At 40.9% G+C, this 19,751-nt stretch overlaps 1 protein-coding gene across 3 annotated transcripts in view; it reads left to right on the forward strand.

Annotated features, from left to right (window-relative positions):
• Window positions 1–17,605, forward strand: part of BDNF (brain derived neurotrophic factor) — a 52,004-nt gene extending 34,399 nt beyond the window's left edge. For all 3 annotated transcript variants that reach the window (XM_054585974.1, XM_054585975.1, XM_054585973.1), the window contains exon 2: window positions 16,503–17,605. In XM_054585974.1, the coding sequence (XP_054441949.1) occupies window positions 16,524–17,267 (744 nt within the window). In that variant the 5' untranslated portion in view covers window positions 16,503–16,523 and the 3' untranslated portion in view covers window positions 17,268–17,605. The remainder of the gene's footprint in view (window positions 1–16,502) is intronic.
• Window positions 17,606–19,751: the final 2,146 nt, after the last annotated feature.

Consider the following 19,751-nt stretch of genomic DNA (forward strand, 5'->3'; position numbering starts at 1 on the left):
AGGGAATGCACCTACCTCCATAGGTCTGTGATTCTTGTTATATTCAAAAATCATTGATGATTTAAACCCAGGATTCAGTTATTTGAAGAATCTGTTAAGAATTACCAAGTTAATTTATTCCCTCTTTCCATGAAGGAGCCTTGAAAATAATTTTCCTAAAAGCAAAGTGCATCTAAACCTGGTACATTCTTTACAACTTAGGCTAAGTGAATAAATAAATCATTAATTAAATAGAATGTATTATTTTTATTCTTTTATTTTTTTAATTTTTATTGCATTTTTTCATTACCATTTAGTTCCCTTATATCTCCCTCCCTGCTGCAATCACCACACTGTTGTCCATGTCCATGAAGAATGTATTATGTTTAATCGGAGATAGTTTAAAAAGCTTTTTGTGGAAGAGGAGAAACTGACTTGAGATACTATAAGGGGGTAAGCATCCTGGTAAAATTTTTGAAAGGAAACATGGTCTGCTGTGAAACAGGAAGCTGCAGGTGATAGGATGTTGTATTTGACTCAAAAAGGTATTGGGGCTATTAGCGTCTCAGCATGGCCTAAAGTCAAGGTCCACCATTTTATTTAGAGGTGGTTCCAGAATGCATTGCACTGTGTAACCTACTCAGACCCAGCTGGAACCGGACAGCTTGAACAAGGACCTTCCTTCATCACAACAGAAAGGAGCTCTTCGCTTTCTTTTTCTGTATTCCATATGCTGACTTCTGGCTTCCTAACTAGGCCTCTAGACAGCAGTACGAAGTTAGGGCACCTCCAGTGAACTTCCGCCTGTGGTTACCTCCCGCCTCTTGGAATGTTTCACTTCCGAAGATGAGGAAAGCCACCCTAGGATTTTCATGAGTTTAACATAGCGTGCAGCTTTGGCCATCCATTTAACAGGAGGTCTGCTTTCCAGATGACTCTACATATGGAGATGAGATTTTTTTTTTGATTTTTTTTTTTTTTTTTTTTTTTTTTTACCTTTTCAAAAGAGTGGTTTCTCAGTCAGGTTCTAAATTTGGGGTAAAAGGTCTCCTAAGGAACATTTTCAGAAGTGTTTGATGTTTGCATCTGATTTTGGAGGATAGTTGGAGGCTTACCTGTGTGTGACAGGCACATGTCTCCAATAACTATACTGATCACAAGGATCATAAGGGCCGTTCTTTCAGATCATTTATTTAACATGGATTTTGCATTTGTATTCACATCTGTATCCTTAAAGTTTGCTCCTACATATGCCTCCCCAATGGCCCTGCTACACTTACAGAATTTGAAGGATATTCAATTGCAGATGACCGCACGTGGAGTCATTTAACGTCACGTCTGCCTCTTCAGGTCTTTCGCTGTCAGCCTGCCCATGTTTTCTATGTATCTTTAGGTTCCATCTTTTGGAAGTTTTCTTTCCTTCCCACCATCTCAGTGTGCCAGACACTTTTTTGGGAATGAGTCTCATTCCCCTACCATGTCTGGCCGGGACCACCCCGCACACTGGTGGTGTGTCCACAACAGTTTTTTTTGTCAGTTGCCCTTTGCACTTCACAAAGCCCATTTTCACGTGGCTTGACCCTTGGCAAGACGCTGGGAGTCAGGCAGGGCAAGAACGCCGTATCCTCATCACAGAGCTGAGGCGGCTGGTCCTTGGATGGGTTCACCCATGAAGGAGCACCCGTGAATGGGCCTGCTTTGTTGATTAAAAATGGACAATTGTCAGCCATTTCAGAGGGTCAACTTAATAGCAATTGGGAAAGGTAGGACTAGAACTCAGGTCTTTACCCAGCTGTCTACCCAGCTGGGTTTTCTCTCTACCCAGCTGTCCTACCTTGTACCGGTTTCTTCCAGTGAAATGTCCCAGAAGTTGAGATGGCACCCACGAGGCTTCTTGATTGTAGCCACCGCCAGGACACAGAGCAAAGGGCCCGGTGTAAATCTCTTGAGTGTCTGTAGCATCATGGCAGTGCAGGACAGTCTTTAGGGCCAAAAGTGAAGGCACTGGCTTAAACATTTCTTAAAATGTGGTCATTTTTTGATAGTTAATTTATTTACATCATTTAAAAATCAAACTAGTAGTAAAAAGTCTACAGTGAGTATTCTTGCCCCATGTGCCTCTTGTTCACCCTTTTCCCCCACCAACACATACCATCTATACATGGGCATTTGTATGAGTGTCTTGTGAACACTTTGGTGTGTTTTATGGAAATACAAATAAATAATGATACATAGTATCCCCCTCCATTTTTAAACAAAAGGTAGTATATCATACAGACATTGTTCTGCATCTTTTATCATTTACCAATATATTTCACAGAGCTTTTCATTTCAATATATGAGAGCTAACTTGCTCTTTACAGTTATATTTTCTACTATAAGTACGTACTCTGGCTTATCTACTTTCCTGTAGCTGGAAATTGGGATATTTCTCATCATTTTTGCTATTATATATCTGGTTGCAATTAATTACTGTGTGTGTGTGTATTATAAATATTTTTTACAAGTGTACCTACCTATATCTGCACGTTTATTTATTTATTCTCAGAAGTGAAATTGCTGGGTCAGCAGGAAGATCCATTTATAACTTTGATAGATATTGCCTAATTATCCTGCAAAAGGCTGGGTTGATTTGTACTCCCACCGTCAGTGCTTGAGAATGCCTGTTTCTCTCCAGCCTCACCAACCGAGTGCACGTTGGTCTCAAAGGTGAGATGGGAGGCGAACGCCTACGTATGACACCTTAGTGTCTGACCTTGCCCCTGGTTTGCAGTGGGCATACTACACTGTTCGAGGAGCTGGTGTGGCCATCAGTTCCAATGGAAATACTGCCTCACTGGGCCAGGGGCATACGCCAGCTCTAGTGACACACATAGAACGGACCCACGTTGCCACTTGCCGAATCTCCTGCAATGGAAAGTCGAGCATGCATTCATTATTCACCTAACCAGTAATCCTAGATCTAAAGGGCACGACAGTGTTTATTGGAACAGAAAAGGATATTGTACCACCACAGTGCACTGTGTACCAGGCTTTTGATTCTTGTTGCCTCGCTGTTAACATAAGTTCTAGGTCCAAGGTCAAGAGATACGCCCCAAATCACAGAGGAGGTCTTGGTAAGCTTGAACTTTTATACCCAAAGGATTGCTCTTTTAAAGAATGATTTTGCACTTCCCCTGAGATTTATAATGAGGTAATGAGTACTTGACAGAATAAATTAAAACTATCAGGGCTCAATGCCAACATTTAACTATGATGCAATATTGCTAGATTTCTCTCCCTAAAGTTGCCAGACAGTTTCCTATACTGTACAAAGAGGGTATCCTATAAAAACATGACTTGTACCTAGATAACATCTCCACATTTGAAAAGCATATCTTCCAAGTCATCATCCTCACATAACTTCTTACCATCGTCATTGAAAGGATTGATTTTCAACCTTATTTTTCTCTGAGGACAGGGCTCTCTCTTTAGAAGAAAATCCCCTTTAGTTTCACTGCATAGGATGGTGTGCTCAGCAGAGAGAGCCAGGAGGAATGGGTCTGTGATCCAAGGCATTCTTTTTCATAGGATTTTTGACAGGGCCCCTTTAAAGAGGAAGGCCACGCCTCTTTAAAGGACCAGGTGCACTTGGGGAGTTGCACTGATGACTGTATCTGGCCTTCACCAGAAGTAATTCCTGGGTGCAAGGGTGGACTGCCAGACGCTGGCTGACACGCCACTGACAGAGAGACATTTTCCCTTGTTAATTCCTGTGAAGGCTTCCACAACAGGCCTTTCCAGTTTTGTTCTCAGGCTCCTTGCAGTTGCTTTTCTAGAAGCCTGCTCTCTTCCACGGGCCGGCTATGCGCAGAGGCAAGGCGTTCTGTCTTTTGTGCCATCATCCTCTAACCCGCCACAAATACTCAGGATGTCAGCCCAGGTATATTGTTTCCCATCAACTCAGTCTGGCTGTGAGGTCCATTTTGCCTTTGCTGTTCATGCCAAGGGTCTCTGGGAGCCAGTTTGGTGGCAGAAATCCCACGTGAGGTCTCTACTCTGTGACCCTTCTTCCTTTGGCTGTTTTGACTCGGTTGCTCTCGTTGACACTGTCTGTGAGGCATGCTCTCTGTCCACCCTGGACCATCTGTCCTTAGCGGTCCTAACCAGTTGCCTGAAGTACCCCTTCTGAATAAATTGGAGATTCTCTCGCCATACCTTTCTTTTACTGACATCTCAGACTTCCGGCTCTATTCTTGAATAATAATTACAGGACAAATGATTTGGTCACAAGTGGGTTGGCCTAGGGTACCAGGCCTCCAGACTTTGAGGGGATTAGGTTGGGGTATGGAAAGAAAGATTTTTATGTCACTTGGGTCTTGACTGAAATCATCTTACTCACGTGGCATTGACACAGGAGGATTTGGCAGTTGTGGCCACTGGTCCGAACAGCATGCGGTTCTGTCTCAGTACCCGAAGAGATCTTCTTGGGAGGCAGTGTTCTGACATTTCAAACGAATTGCCTTTATATAGTGTTGACACTATGCCCTATTACGTATTCATGTATGGTCGGTACCTTGAGGGAACAGTTAACATTGGGAAGAGGATAGTAAAGTAGAAACATGAGGGTTATATTCAACCTCTGTGGAAACTGTGGAAACAAACTGCTTATCAGGAATGATCATAAGGGGCTTTGCTTTAAATAAATAATTCATGTGTAAAGTCTGTAGGATATCTCTGCCAAGTAGACCTGCCTCAAAATATAAGACACCCCATCCACATCTGACCCCATGTGGAAAGAGGCGTGGAAGTCAGCCCTAGTTCAAATTCCCTTTCCACCACATGCGGGAGGTATGGTCTTTGGCAATTCACTCTGCCTCTCTGGGGCACAGCTACCCCCATAACCTGTGGATAATTAGATTACTCACAGCATAGCTAATACATGCTGGCTATTATTTTAAACCATTTTTTTAACACGAGGAGAAGTTTGATATTACTTACGTATCCAGCTTCCCTGAGCGTTTTTCAAAATCCCCTCCGTACACACCACCACCAATGCTGTGCTTATTTATGGGTACTGTGTAGAAACACAGGCCTTGCTGCATGGCTAAGACTAAATATATTGGTGTTTTGAGTTTGCATATCTTCTGTAGGAATCAATGTTTAGTGAAAAGGGATAGAGACAAACAGATGTTCTCACAGCCCTGGTACTTGTGGAACCACAGAATTGAATGTTTCCAGATAGGTGCGTGCTATTGGCTTAAGTGATGTGGATATTTTCTGACCAGCCATATGGGTCTTTTGTCATCTGAAATGTTAATATTTTCCTTGTATTTTATAGTAGCTCTGGAGCCAGGCCAGTTTCTTGAATAGGGTCCACATGGCTCATTATGCACAAGGCCTGGAAACCAGCTTACTCGTGCTATTCACATGAACAGGGACACTTAGAAGAGTTGGGGTCTGGGGTAGGGCCGTGAGCAGGGAAATATTCCATTATTTTTGCTCCTGCATTAAGTGACACACCGTGAGCACCTTCCCGTGCTTTCCAGTAATTAAAAGAAATTATAGAGTTGGATGCAGAAATAACCCGAAAGACAACTAGATGTGTGGAACCACCAGTTTTCTCTGTGTGCAGGTTAATCCTTGTTAACGCTCAGAACACTGAGTTTCTACAGAAAGTGTTGCATGTCTACACATGTTTTGGCATCTGCCCACACTATTCTGTATGCTATGACTGTGCATCCCAGAAGAATGGCTGTGGTGTGTGCATTTGCACTTCAGTGGAATTTAACAAACTGATTCCTGAAAATGGTCTCATCAAGGTGAGCAACAGAGAGCTAATAGCCTTCTCTCACTAATTTTATCTTTCCCCTAGGATTTCTTGATAGTAGTTTTAAAAGGAATGCTATTCTTTGGTCTCTAGAAGCAACTTCCCTTTCCAGTTTCTCGCCCTACCTATTTTCATCTCTCTTTTGCTCTTTTACGTTTAATGTTCCGTGTCCTTCAGAGGATACGCTTACATCTACAGAGGTCTCTTCATCAGGTGAGAATTAGCCACCCCATTCTCAGTTCAGCCCTTCTGAATTAATGATGTTGGAGCCTTCCAGTTTGAATCTACCTCTAATTATGTACAAATATTCTTTCTACAATGGAAATTGCTCAGGTAACTAATTAACCACAGGAACACACTGGCTATGGAAAATTTCAGGAGCACCATCTGGAAAAACTGAGAAAGGCCTGCCTCACCACCACTTGGGGTCCATTAGGAGTGTTTTTGTGTGGTGCCCGGGTCCAGTGGGTGTTGGCTCCCAGCTGGGAGAGCTCCCTTAGCGCCTCGTGGCAACACCCTGAAAGCAACCTGTCGATTCAAAGTGGCCAATTCTAAAAAGATGGCTGAAATAGGACAGACCGGTCTTCACTTTCTTCCTTTGTCCTGTTTTATTACTTTAATCATAATTGTTATAGCTGGGTCCCAATCTCCACATTATGGCAAACTTCTCTTCTTAAAAGGGATTCCCTTTATTCTCTGGTCTCCGAGATGTACCACATGTTCTCCCTTAGGGAAAAAGAATGCACTGTGTCACCCTTGCTTTATTTTATTATTTGATGATGATGATGATGATGATGATGATGGTGGTGGTGGTGATGATGTTACAGGGCATGCTTATTCCTGGATCCAGGAACTTTGAAGCTAGTGCTCACCGATGGTTTCACAACATCCCCTGTTAGCGTAGGTGCGTCATGTTCGTAATTTGGAGGTGCCAGTCCCTTAGCTGTGTTGACATCTGTACTATGTGGGACTCAAGGTGGAACGCAATAATACTTGGGATACTGCCTGGGAAAATAGTGTTCTGTGTCATCTCAGCCCTACCCACTTGTAAATGATTTAGCAGCAACACTAAGAGAGTGCCCAGTAGGAGTCATTTGCATTTGTGCTAGTGAGCCTGGGGACTTCTGGCCTTTGGAAACTACCTTGTAAAAAGGTTACTGGACCAGTTTCCAGTTCTGTTTATGAAACTACCCCTTCAAATCCATCATACGGTTGTTCAATTCAAAAATATTTAGCTTTTTCTTTAGAAATTTAGCTTTTTTTTCCTTTTACCACTTTGGCACTTCAGTCTTGATCCCAAATGTTGAAACCCAACTGAGAAATTGGGTTGCCTGTAGAGAGACAGTAGCGTTGGAGAGGGGATTTTGATGCTTCATAATTACACTAATGTATTTTAGGGTTTTGTTGCTGTTGCTGCCGCTGCTGTTTTATTTTGTGAGTTTCCTTTCTTCTTCCTTATTTTTAATTTCATGGTACTTGGTGGGAGATAAGAGGATCTGTTTTAGGATAAGTCTAGAAATAAAAGAATCTCCAATGAATGGAGGAGTCAGTTCTACCTGATTCTGTCTCCCCATTTGGGGATAGAAAGAACTCATGAGGATCAGAGACATCCGGCTGCAAGTAATTAATGTGCCTGGAAATCTACCCCCTGCTGTAACTGGTCGTGTCATTTCCAATGTGACTCTGATTGTGTGACGTTACACTGTGTGATTGATCAGGGAGGCCAATTATGCTTGCACTTGCCTCATAGCATTGAGATAAAATTAGTGATTGAGTGGAAGTCCAGATTTAGGTTAGTAGTATTCTATAACTTCTCATTCAGTTAATCATGTTTACAGGTTTATCCTGCACTTTACAGTATCAACACAATAGTGGCCAAAGCCAGTGGACGTAAAGGAAACCCAGATTTTACTTAACAGCATTACCAAAGCAAAACTATTTTTCCTGTATAATAAGTGTCCCAATAAAACAAGGTGAACCCTGGAGGAAAGATGACAGGAAAGTCTATGGTATGCTCAGAAATGGACCAAGTATTTAAGTGTGACTTTAACCCTTTTATTTCCTTTCTGTTTATCATTTAGTCCAATGCTTCTCAACTTTAATAAAAATATGAATCACCTTGAAGAAAATGAATCTTGTCAAAATGCAGATTCTGATTTGGTGGATGGGATGGGTGGAGTGGAGGAGGGGAGGCTGAGATTCTGCATTTCTTGTAAGCTCCTAGGTGAGGCTGCTGGCCCGAGGGTCACACTTGGAGAGGCAGGCCTCATTTAATCTTCGTGCATGGGAGGTTCTCCATATGTACATTTCCTAAAACTTATTTCAGGCCCCATACCTTTCTCCTTTTGTTGTAGTGCTTTTAGTAACAAATTTGAATTGCATTAATATGATGGGGGACTCCAAGAAAGGAATTTATTTATAAAAATTGTTTATTTATCCTTCCATGCTTAAACTTCAGTCATCCTCAAAGTACCCTCCATTTGATGCAATAGACCTATCGAGACTTTTTTTTCACTGCTCAAAAGTTTTTGAACTTGTCGATTTTGATGATTTTTAGTGCTTCTGCTGCTTGTTTCACCTTTTCCACATTGGCAAAATGTTTCCTTTTGAGGGCTTTTTTCATCCATGAGAAACAAAAAAAAGTCTCTCCAGGCAAGATTGGGTGAATAAGGAGGGTGGGGCACAAGGGTCTTGTTTTTGGTAAAAACTGCTGAACACTCAATGCAGTGTGGGCAGGTGCACGTGTAAATAATGCATCATGAAATGAGCAAACTCTCTGAAAGAGTCTTCAAAAAAAATTCAGTGAAGCCAAATGCAGCCTCTCACAACAATGCCAGCTGGTACACTGATACAGATGGCTTCCTAGAACACTCACCTAGTGGGGTAAGCCTGTATGACAAGAGGCCCGCCCTCCAGAAGATAATTGTTTTTTTGGAGGGGTCCCCACTCGAACACTTAATTTATAAATGTAACAGTCAAAAAATGACCTGAAGCTTGAAACTTTAGGTTGCATAAAATGAATTTCTTATTTGCAGTTTTTCTACAAATTGGAAGTCTGTATGTTTAAATGCAATTAAAATGCCTGTGCTCTCCCTGGCTGGGTAGCTCTTTTGGTTAGAGCATCGTCCCAATGCACCGAGGTTGCAGGTTCGATCCCAAGTCAGGGCACATACAAAAAAAATCAACCAATAAATGTGTAAATAAATGAAACAACAAATCAATGTTCCCCTCTCTCTCTAAAATCAGTAAATTAAAAAATACCGGTGCTACAATGGTGTTCGTTTCTCCCTGCTCACTACTTCCAGAGTCATGGTTGTTTTATAGGAAATTTCCCCATTTGATTTCACAGTAGCTGTAGACATCAACCCCTATCATTAAATGTGATGAATACTTGATAACTTTTCTAAGTCTTACTGAAACGTCATGGAACCATGCAGATAGTATCTTCTAAATGAAAACTATAGTCTAACAGGGGCGCCCAAACTTTTGGCATCTCTGGGCTACACTGGAAGAAGTAGAGTTGTCTTGGGCCACATATTAAATACACAAAAACAATGAAAACTAATGAGCAAAACAAAAGGTTTTAGGTAAATTTACAGTTTTGTGTTGGGCCGTGTTCATAGCCATCCTGGGCCGCATGCAGCCGGCGGGCCACGAGTTGGACAGCCCTGGTATCATGTAAGAGACTTTGATAAGTAATATATTGTGTTTGGCAATTTAGTAGTTAGAACATTGTTAAATCTGAACTTTAGTTCATTATCACAAATCCCACTAGAATTCTAAAGTAAACAATTCTAATTAAAGAGGTTAAGCTCTTTAATCGAATGCTAACAGTGATTTGGTTCTTGTAATATACAAAATAGTAGTTCTAAAATATATTTCAAAAAACATTTTTACACAGTCTACTCGTTTGATGTGCAAGTGACTTGTTTGTATATATGCTCAATGCTAAGACTCCTTATAGACAAGAGATGTGCTCTGTTCGGGCAGTGTTTACCCTGAAGAAGAGGAGAAAGAGGTCGGGATGCGGGTAGGACTGCCAGCTCCGGGTGGCTCTAGCTTTCAGGGCTTACTCCTTAGTTACAGTAGAAGAGTAGGTGTCCTAGGGGACTAGTGATGTAGGGAGACTTAGAGATCTTTGGATGGTGGCAGCTGTGCCTGGGATTGGAATGCCAGACGGGGTGTTCTCTGTCTTAATATGATCTGTGAGCCAGGTATTATCCACCCCTTATTCCAAAATTCATCCCATCATTGCAGCTCACTTTACCCAATTCCTATCCTAATAGAGAATATGGTCTAATTTTACTCTTGGGTAAGGTAGGTTTCCAACCAATAGAAAAATCCTTACTCTTTCAGATATGGGGTGGGGAATACAGGGGGTTAATAGAGGACCAGGGCTATAGTTCTTTCTGTTAAAGATGTACATAAACTTATCTATCAGATTAACAGTTCAGGGAAATATACTTTTTTTTCATGGTAGTTACATGTATGTATCACTCTGGGTCTGAACTAAGAACGAGCAATTTTCTCTGGCACTCTTAGTGAGGCTGAGTAATGTCTGCAAGTGTCAACACTATGAGCGCCCTGGGCGCCCAGAGAGTACTCTGGTATGAAGGACTGTTTTGTAGGAAGTGTAATCGGATACTCTGGACATAAACTACATTATGGTTAAAAACTACACTTTTAAAGCGACTTCCTTTAAAGCTTTGAAAGAGCTGCATTATCAGATATCATTTACTAAAATATTTATTGGTTTCAATTGGCTGGTCATTCAGGTAAGTAGGTGAACATCTATAATGATCATTAGCTTCTCTCCCCGCCCCCATTTTGTTTATGGATTCCAACTACCAATTATTTTCTTTGAGTATTCTGAAGTGTTTTTGTTCTGTTTTGTTTTGTTTTTAGTCTTCTTAACTAAGCAATATATAAATAATGAGAAAATACTACAGAAATAATGCAGAAGGATGGAGGAAGCTAGTGCCTGTAGCTGAAGGCCTAGATTTCCTTTGGAATCCGAGGTTCTGACCTTGTTCTTCTATCAGGGGAACCACAGCGAGTAGATGAGTTGATTAAAAACTCTGGTCCTTTTTCCCTCCTGTACAAAACGGGGATAATTATAGTTACCTACACCTCCAGGGTTCTATGAGTCTTAATTACTTAATATTTGCAAAGTGTTTGGAGATCTTTGAATTAAAAGTGCTGAGCAGTGGAATCCAAGTTCAGTGTAATAATAATTAGAATGAAGTGTATATTCTTGCCGTCATTGCACCTTCCTCCATGCTGTCTTTGTGGCCAACCCCGGCATTACTCATGGTTACCACTCAGCCCAGTGCACTTCTCTCTCTAACCATGTTTCTTTTTGTAACTCACTTCAGGATAAAAATGAATGAATGAATGCATGAATGAACGAATGAATGAATGAAGTTTAGAGACATATCCAGGCCCTTAACCCCAACCCCACACTTACATAACTACTTAATATTTATTTTTAAAGTTCACTAGTCACTAGGAATAAAATCAAGGAATTAATTTGTCTCCTCCAGTTTATCGTTCTTTCGGGTCCTCTTACACACGGCGATGAACTGGGCTTCCTGAAGCGTTCTGCTCGGAAACTCTCATCGGCTCTTTTGTGCCTGTAAGGCAGGGTCCAGGCTCTTTAGCCTCATTCTCAGCACCTCCCAAAATCTGACTGTATTCACTCTTATTTCTATTTCATGCCAGAACTTCCAGAAATGTACTCCATGCTTACCTACCTCCATGCTTTTAACCAAGCTGCGGTCCATCCACTGATCTTTTCTGGGTATCTTTAAACCCTTTCTAGCCTTTGCAGTGTTCTTTATAAAGCATTCTTTATTCTCTAACAAGAAGTAACCTCTTTTTCTTTATAGAATTTTATCTATACTCTTATGGGGTGGCTTCTACCATTATGTTTTACTTTTTCACATGTATGTCCTAAACTATATAGACTTGAAAAATAGATTCCATGTCTGATGAATGAACAAACAAAAATAAGGTTAATGTATGTACATAGTTAAACTGGACACAAATTAAAGGTTATATTGATTTGCAAGATTTCATTAAAGTGGTCTTATGATAGGTTTGCACCATGTATGTTAGGGATTAAATATTAACTGATAATTTCTTCAACATTACCATTTTCCTTGTTGCATATGGGACTAAGATGAGCATCCACATCTTTAAACTGTGTTCAATTGCATGCTCATTGACAAAACCCAAAGAGACTGAACAAAAGCTTTGCATTTTTTTCCCCATATGCCTGAATTATCTATATTATTGTTTGGTTCCTCTTTGCTTTTGCCATGGGAATTTGTCTAAATTCTAATGTGTCTAAATTTTTACAAAGCGTGTTTTGTTTTTTTTTTAAAGAGGAAGATTGCATTGTCTGAAATTCCATTCACTAAAGTAATCAAACCTTCAAGTTGAATAGTCTTAGAGGCCATGATTAATCAAGTACTACAAAGTAGTATCTGCATGGTGCTACCTTTAGAAAGTTGGGCCCCAGGATACACACAACAGCAGAATATTGTGTCCATATTGTATAAACTCCTTCTTTTGACCACCTTTTGTAGCATAGCCTCTATTTCCTGCAGTTGAATATTCTAAAATTGACAACATGCCCTAATGGTAAAAGCTTAGACAAAAAGACATGACCTATTAGCTTTGTGATATCTGACAGGTTACTCAACCTCACCGAACCATAATTGCCTCATCTGTATAATAGGGATAACAATACCTGTTCTGTCTCTTTGAAACAATGAAGTTAGGTGATACTTGCAAATGTTCGTTAGTCTTTTAGACAAATGCAAGTTTTTATTACAGAAGGAGAGCACACTATCATGGATAGTCATCTGGTTGAATGTTTAAGACTTGTGAGTCATGATTAAAACTAATCTTTATTCCTACTTTATTAATTTCCTTTTTAGCCCTATATACCATATTTAATTTTGAGAGTTGGGCTGAAAAGACCTTCCTAGCATTTAGAGATGCGGCTAGCTTGATTTTAACTGTACATTGTTGTAAGCATTGGAGCAGAATTACACAGATATATAAACTAACGACTTCCTTAGCAGCCTCTTTGTCTTTTGTGTAATAGCCTTATCTGAGTGGCTAAAACATAAGAATTCTCTTGGAAGCTCTTAAATTTTTATGATTTCCTAATATAGTATATAATATTATTAAAGAGGTCAATTTTTAAAGAGGAAGTTAAAAAACTGAAAATTACAAGTTTTACTATTATGATTATTACTGAGTACTGTCCAAGCCTTCTGTTGGACACAGGAAGTAGTAGGGGTAGTTAATATGTTACAGTGTTATATGCTTAATTATTCAAGTAAAGTTTTATCCTATTAGAGAAACTCCAGAGATTGCTTATGGCCGATAATTGCTATCCATCAAATTCTTTAGGGCTCGTAATTTGGGTTTAGCACAGCCTGTACTTGACCTAATGATTTCAGTGAGTTCACTGCTGCTTTCCAAGTGACATCATGAATGATGTCGGCACTGTCTTCTCTCCTGGCTTAATAAACTCAGTAAGTTTTCACTCAGTACTATTACATTATTCTGTGTTAAGCATTGTAGGAGACATGATCCATTCCCTCAGAGAGCTTATCATTCCCCTGAGGACTGACCATCATTAGCAAATACAGTTAACAATTAACAAGGAAGTAGGGAATGAAGTACTAAATGAGATGTAATGTGGAATTTGAGAGGAGCAGGAGGACAGTATGTGCTGGAGTAATTAGAGAGGGTATGCATATATGATTGGATATTTGAACAAGATCGTGAAGGTTAAGCAAGATTTAGTCAGAGAGAAAGAAAGAAGTTTGCCAAGAGAATGGAACAAGTCACTTACAGGCAATACTGTACATGGGGCTCCAAGGATTTTGGACTGATCAGAGCTGGAGATGAAACATTGAGTAATACTCTGCACGAGACGTGATGCATGAGTGGGCTCATTGTCAGCATGAAGCTGCCAATCAGCAGTTGCCCATAGCTGCAGCCTTCTGAATCATCCAAATAGTCTCTTTTGGATAAATGTTCAAGCTCAAGCAAAATTTGATGCAGATTTGTTGCTCTGCTTGCTTAGTCATTTTGATTTTGACAGGTACCCAATACACATGCTCATTCAACAGCATCTACCCCCTCAACTGACTAGTACAGTGAAGTCATCATTGTTCACGCATGCACATTCCGGTTCACTCTCCTTGGCTGCCAGGTTACATCGATGTCGTGCAAACCATTCTCATTATATTAACAGTGGTTGGATTTTTCTTCCAGACAGACCTTACATACATAGCTAAGTAGGGTGAGGCCAAATTTTGAATACTGGATAAAAGAGTTTAGATTTGATCTGGTAGAGAAAAAAGGAAAACTACTGTAAGTTTTTGTTTAAGAGAGTGATAAGAGAAGAGTGGTTATGTTACTGTCGAGACTCGAGTTAGAGGGCTCCCTCTCCTCAGTTCTTGTCTCACTCCCGAGAGATGAATTCAGGCAAGAGACAAAACGTATAGTGGAAATGAGGTAGCAAGTTTATTTATGAAATACACTTGGGCATGCAGCTGCAAGCAGGTACCCAGCTAGTCTGTAAAGTGAACAATAGTTTAATTGGCTGTATTTTTTTATTTCTTAGTGGTACATAAAATGCTATGTTTTATAATGATGGTATCTAAGTTTTAATGAAATATATATTGAAAGATAGCTGATCAAAGCAAATCTCTACCAGTGTGCTAGAGGTGGATGGAGTTAAATATTCTAAATTTGCATTCTTTCATCGACCTACATTAGAGGTGTCCCTTAGGTTATTTTAATTTGGACTGGAAACATTAAGAGAAAGGATTTTCATTCAATGGTGTAAGTACTGCCTGCCAGGAATAGAAACCTCCTTGGAGAATCCATTTCTTTGATAGTGCAGGATCCAGAACATTCATGAGTCCAGATATTCACAGACTGGATATCTGTGTTCTGTTCAAACTGGTGCGCTCTTCCTGATCACATACCATTGTGCACTCCAAGCAGGTCTGAGCATGCTTACTCTTCGTGTAGCATGAGAGTGAATCTACAAGGAAATGTGCTGGTGATAATGTTTGAGGATAATGATAAAGTCTGTTACTAGCAGAAAATGTCATCTCATAAAAATGGAGAGCAGAAACATTTGGTTCTCAAGGCTAGAATTTTCAGCCATTTCTGCAGTATGGTATATTGACTGGGAGCAGATTACCTTCTTATTCAGGAACACTTCATGGGCAGAAAACAGTCCCTTTCCCTACTGATTGGCACAGTGTGTATGTGCCAAGTATGGCACATGTGCTGTGTTGTCTTTTCATAAGTCCATACTTCATATCTGAGAGTAGGACAAAAGTTAGAATATCTGGGCTGGAGGGATGCTTCTCTTACTACCAAGGGCCACGATGCTTCAGGTAAGTGATTCTGAAGTCCTTCATCATCTGACGGTAACCTTGGGTTGGTCTATAGGTATGATTTCATTTTGCTTGTTCATCCGTTCTAATTGGCTTCCCAGAGCATGCTTGTAGATGTAGAGCCAAATTTAGAGTAAAGCAACCCTCTGGCAAACAGGAAAAGATTAATTTTGTGGTATGCTGTTAAGGGACTTCCCAGGAAACTTAAAAAGTACAGAAAGAAGCACTGGCTGCCTATTCCCAAATGTGCAAAATGCTACTCAGCTTTTTAGAGGTATGATAAACTCAGAGCACACACACACCACACACACTCAGAGGACCCCATTTCCAGTAAAGAGAAGATGCACTTTCTTAGACGGGTTCTGTATATGAGCCAGAACAGCCAAGGCGCGAGGGGCTCAGAGAGTAATGGAGATAAATGTGGATCCGCATATGGGAGGCATTTGAAATTGACTTCAGTGCCTTGTTAATGCTGACTTTCCCAGTTCTCTCTTAAGCAGACACATTGTTTTCATGATATCAGCCCCAGGCATAGACACATCATTAAAATCAATGTATAGAAAATGATTTCTGTTTGGAAAAGAGCAAAACATTTTCAGTAATGACCACCCAGGTGTAGTAGGAAAACACTGGAGCAGGGGTTGGGAGAGCCCCAAATTCTAATGTAAACTTTCTTCATGACACAAGGCCAGTCCTCTAATAGATTATGGGGCACGGTGAGGGGGTGGGGAATCAATGGAAAGGCTCCTTATAGCTCCCTCACTTCAATTTTGTTGTCCTATTCATGCCTAGGTATCACATAACTAGAAAGGCCCACTCAGACCCTCCTGGGACACACTCCTGCAATAGGACCATGTAGCTAACTTGAAAAAGAGGAAGTTACGATTACACTTACCGTTGTTGCTTAGTAACATTTCTGATTTTGTGTTTCTTGTGACAACCTGAGCAGAGATCATTAAAAATTTAACTTAAAAAGCTGCAAAAGTGAGAGGAAGGAGGAAAACTTGAAGCCACAATTTTTTCACTTGCTTAGACGCCATCTAATGTCGGGTTTATATGCTAAATCTCGGAGAAAACACTGCACGCCTCTGGTTTATATTAAACCACACACTACTGACATTAACTTGTGTCTGGTGCAGCTGGAGTTTATCACGGATACATAAAAAACCTTTACCCTGTAGAATGGCCTGGAATTACAATCAAATGGGTGGCATCGTATCCCTGCAAAAGAAAGCCCTTAACCAGTTTTATGTCCTCTCTCTGCTTTCTCCCCACAGTTCCACCAGGTGAGAAGAGTGATGACCATCCTTTTCCTTACTATGGTTATTTCATACTTCGGTTGCATGAAGGCTGCCCCCATGAAAGAAGCAAACGTCCGCGGACAAGGCAGCTTGGCGTACCCAGGTGTTCGAACCCATGGGACTCTGGAGAGCGTGAATGGGCCCAAGGCAGGTTCAAGAGGCCTGACATCATTGGCTGACACTTTTGAACACGTGATAGAAGAGCTGTTGGATGAGGACCAGAAAGTCCGGCCCCATGAAGAAAACAATAAGGACGCGGACTTGTACACTTCCAGGGTGATGCTCAGTAGTCAAGTGCCTTTGGAGCCGCCTCTTCTCTTTCTGCTTGAGGAATACAAAAATTATCTGGATGCTGCAAACATGTCGATGAGGGTCCGGCGCCACTCTGACCCGGCCCGGCGCGGGGAGCTGAGCGTGTGTGACAGCATTAGCGAGTGGGTAACAGCAGCGGACAAAAAGACTGCAGTGGACATGTCGGGCGGGACGGTCACGGTCCTTGAAAAAGTCCCTGTATCGAAAGGCCAACTGAAGCAGTACTTCTACGAGACCAAATGCAATCCCATGGGTTACACAAAGGAGGGCTGCAGGGGCATAGACAAGAGGCATTGGAACTCCCAGTGCCGAACTACCCAGTCGTACGTGCGGGCCCTTACCATGGATAGCAAAAAGAGAATTGGCTGGCGATTCATAAGGATAGACACTTCCTGTGTATGTACATTGACCATTAAAAGGGGAAGATAGTGGATTTATGTTGTATAGATTATATTGAGACACAAATTATCTATTTGTATATATACATAACAGGGTAAATTATTCAGTTAAGAAAAAAATAATTTTATGAACTGCATGTATAAATGAAGTTTATACAGTACAGTGGTTCTACAATCTATTTATTGGACACATCCATGACCAGAAGGGAAACAGTCATTTTGCGCACAACTTTAAAAAGTCTGCATTACATTCCTCGATAATGTTGTGATTTGTTGCCGTTGCCAAGAATTGAAAACGTAAAAAATTTTAAAAAATAATAAATTGCATGCTGCTTTAATTGTGAATTGATAATAAACTGTCCTCTTTCAGAAAACAGACAAAAAAAAAAACCCAACAACAAAAATTTGAACCAAAACATTCTGTTTACATTTTAGACAGTAAGTATCTTCGTTCTTGTTAGTACTATATCTGTTTTACTGCTTTTAAACTTCTGATAGCGTTGGAATTAAAACAATGTCAAGGTGCTGTTGTCATCGCTTTACTGGCTTAGGGGATGGGGGATGGGAGGGGAATATTTTTGTTTGTTTTGTGTTTTTTTGTTTGTTTTTGTTTTTGTTTTGTTTTTTGTTTGTTTGTTTGTTTTTCTTTTTTTAGTTCCCACAGGGAGTAGGGATGGGGAAAGAATTCTTTCAATATATATTCTGGTTGATAAAAGATTCACTTGTATGTTGTAAAGATGTTTGCAATATCAATCAGATGACTGGAAGGTGAATAAAAATTAAGGCAACTGAATGACGTGCTCACTCCAGTTCCCGCTTGTACCTCCTAGGCTCTCACGCAGCCTCTGGGCCTTGGTCGGGGAAAGCTTCTTTTGTTGCAAAGATCTATATTTACTTAGAGCACATTCTTTCCCCCCTTCCCCCTTTGGTCCTCTCTTTGTTTTGTTTTCTCTTAAGGAAGAAAAATCAGTTTCGTGCTCTGAAATATTTTACCACTGCTATGAATGAGTAACAAATTTTGTCACATTGTGACACTCATAAGCATGGTGATTTCTCTTTTTAGATGAGAAAAAGAATATCCAAGAAATAAAAGTAAAGTCTTTTATTAAATAAGAGGTACACAATTTGGGTAAATCATGGTAAGGCTTAAAAATGTCTTGCGAGCAAAAGATGCAGATCCGTATGGACCCAGGAACGCCTAGATCAGAACAGGAGCCCACACTGCCAATGAAGTGAGACTGAACAGCCATATGGAGGCTGTGTGGAGCCGATGTATCATTTTTGGGTCGTGCAGGAGGAATTTCTGAGTGGCCATCCTGAGGTCTAGGTGGGGGTGGGGAATGGTACTTGAGACATTCCAAAAGGGAGGCCTCTGAAAGGCCCCTCAGAAATGGCTCTGGAATGACATGTGTCAAGTTGCTTTGGACCTCACGCTTTAAGTGCCTACATTATCTAACTGTGCTAAGAGGTCCTCGCTGGAGGACCATGCTCAAGCCGACTTAACGCCCTCCACCCCTGGATAATTGCATAAAGCTGGACTAGCCTGGAGCAGGTTCACAACCAAATGTGGCATTGTGATTATGAGATTGATGCAATGAGATACGAGACGTTTGTTACCTGAACACTTCCTGCTTTGAAATTAGACTTGAGGAAACCAGGGTTTTGTCTTTTGAGAACTTTTGGTATGGGGGAAGGGAACAGGAAAAGACCCTAAAACTCAGGTTGAATGATCAAGGCTACCCATCGAAACCCTTGTCCATAGACAAGACTTTGGGAAGGTGTCTGCACACCCAGGACACCAAAGACTTGAAGGGACCTTGCTCAGTGGAAGAGGCCAGGACAGAGCTGGCAAAGTTCTGCTCCCCAGGGAAGGCCACAGCAACCTCCTGCCCATCCTGTCTGTCCATGGAGAAAGTCCCTGCCTCACCTCTGCCATCTTGGGTTTGGAGAAGTCAAGGTGGGAGCCTGGAATAATGGTCCTGAGAAAAAATGGACCCTGGTGAAAACTAGGGCTAAGCCCGTTCACCCAGTTCAGCCCACTGTCCAAATCTGAAAGTGTCCTGGACCAGTGTCCTCGGGTATCAAAAAGCCTCAAGAAATTGCTGTGTCTTAGTAGGGTGAGGGATAAGCAAAAGAGGATTTCCACCCTGACCCAGGGAATGAAGATACCATCAGCAAATAATTTCTCTTTGTTCAGTCTTTCATTCAGAAGGAGCCTATCTTTTATAGTACCGTCTGAATACCTGCCGTTAAAAGAAGGAAGAATTTATGTAGCATAGGTTTGTTTTGTACTGTTTGAAAATACTGTCTTTGTAATTATTTATAACATGTAATGAATACTAGGAATATCTGCTGTATGGTAACTTTTTGCAGCTCCGTTTTGAGGGATAAAATTATTTAAAAAAAAAAAAAAAAAAGTCCCCATCACCATCTCAAAGTGCTGCAAAAGGCCAGATCTGTTCAGTGGTTGAGGAGGAGACATTCAGCAATTGCGCGGTCAGTGGCTCTCTTACCC

The sequence above is a fragment of the Pteronotus mesoamericanus genome, unplaced genomic scaffold (genome assembly GCF_021234165.1).
Source record: "Pteronotus mesoamericanus isolate MK-2021 breed Mesoamerican mustached bat unplaced genomic scaffold, CSHL_Meso_final contig_90, whole genome shotgun sequence".
NCBI classification, from domain to species: Eukaryota; Metazoa; Chordata; class Mammalia; order Chiroptera; family Mormoopidae; genus Pteronotus; species Pteronotus mesoamericanus.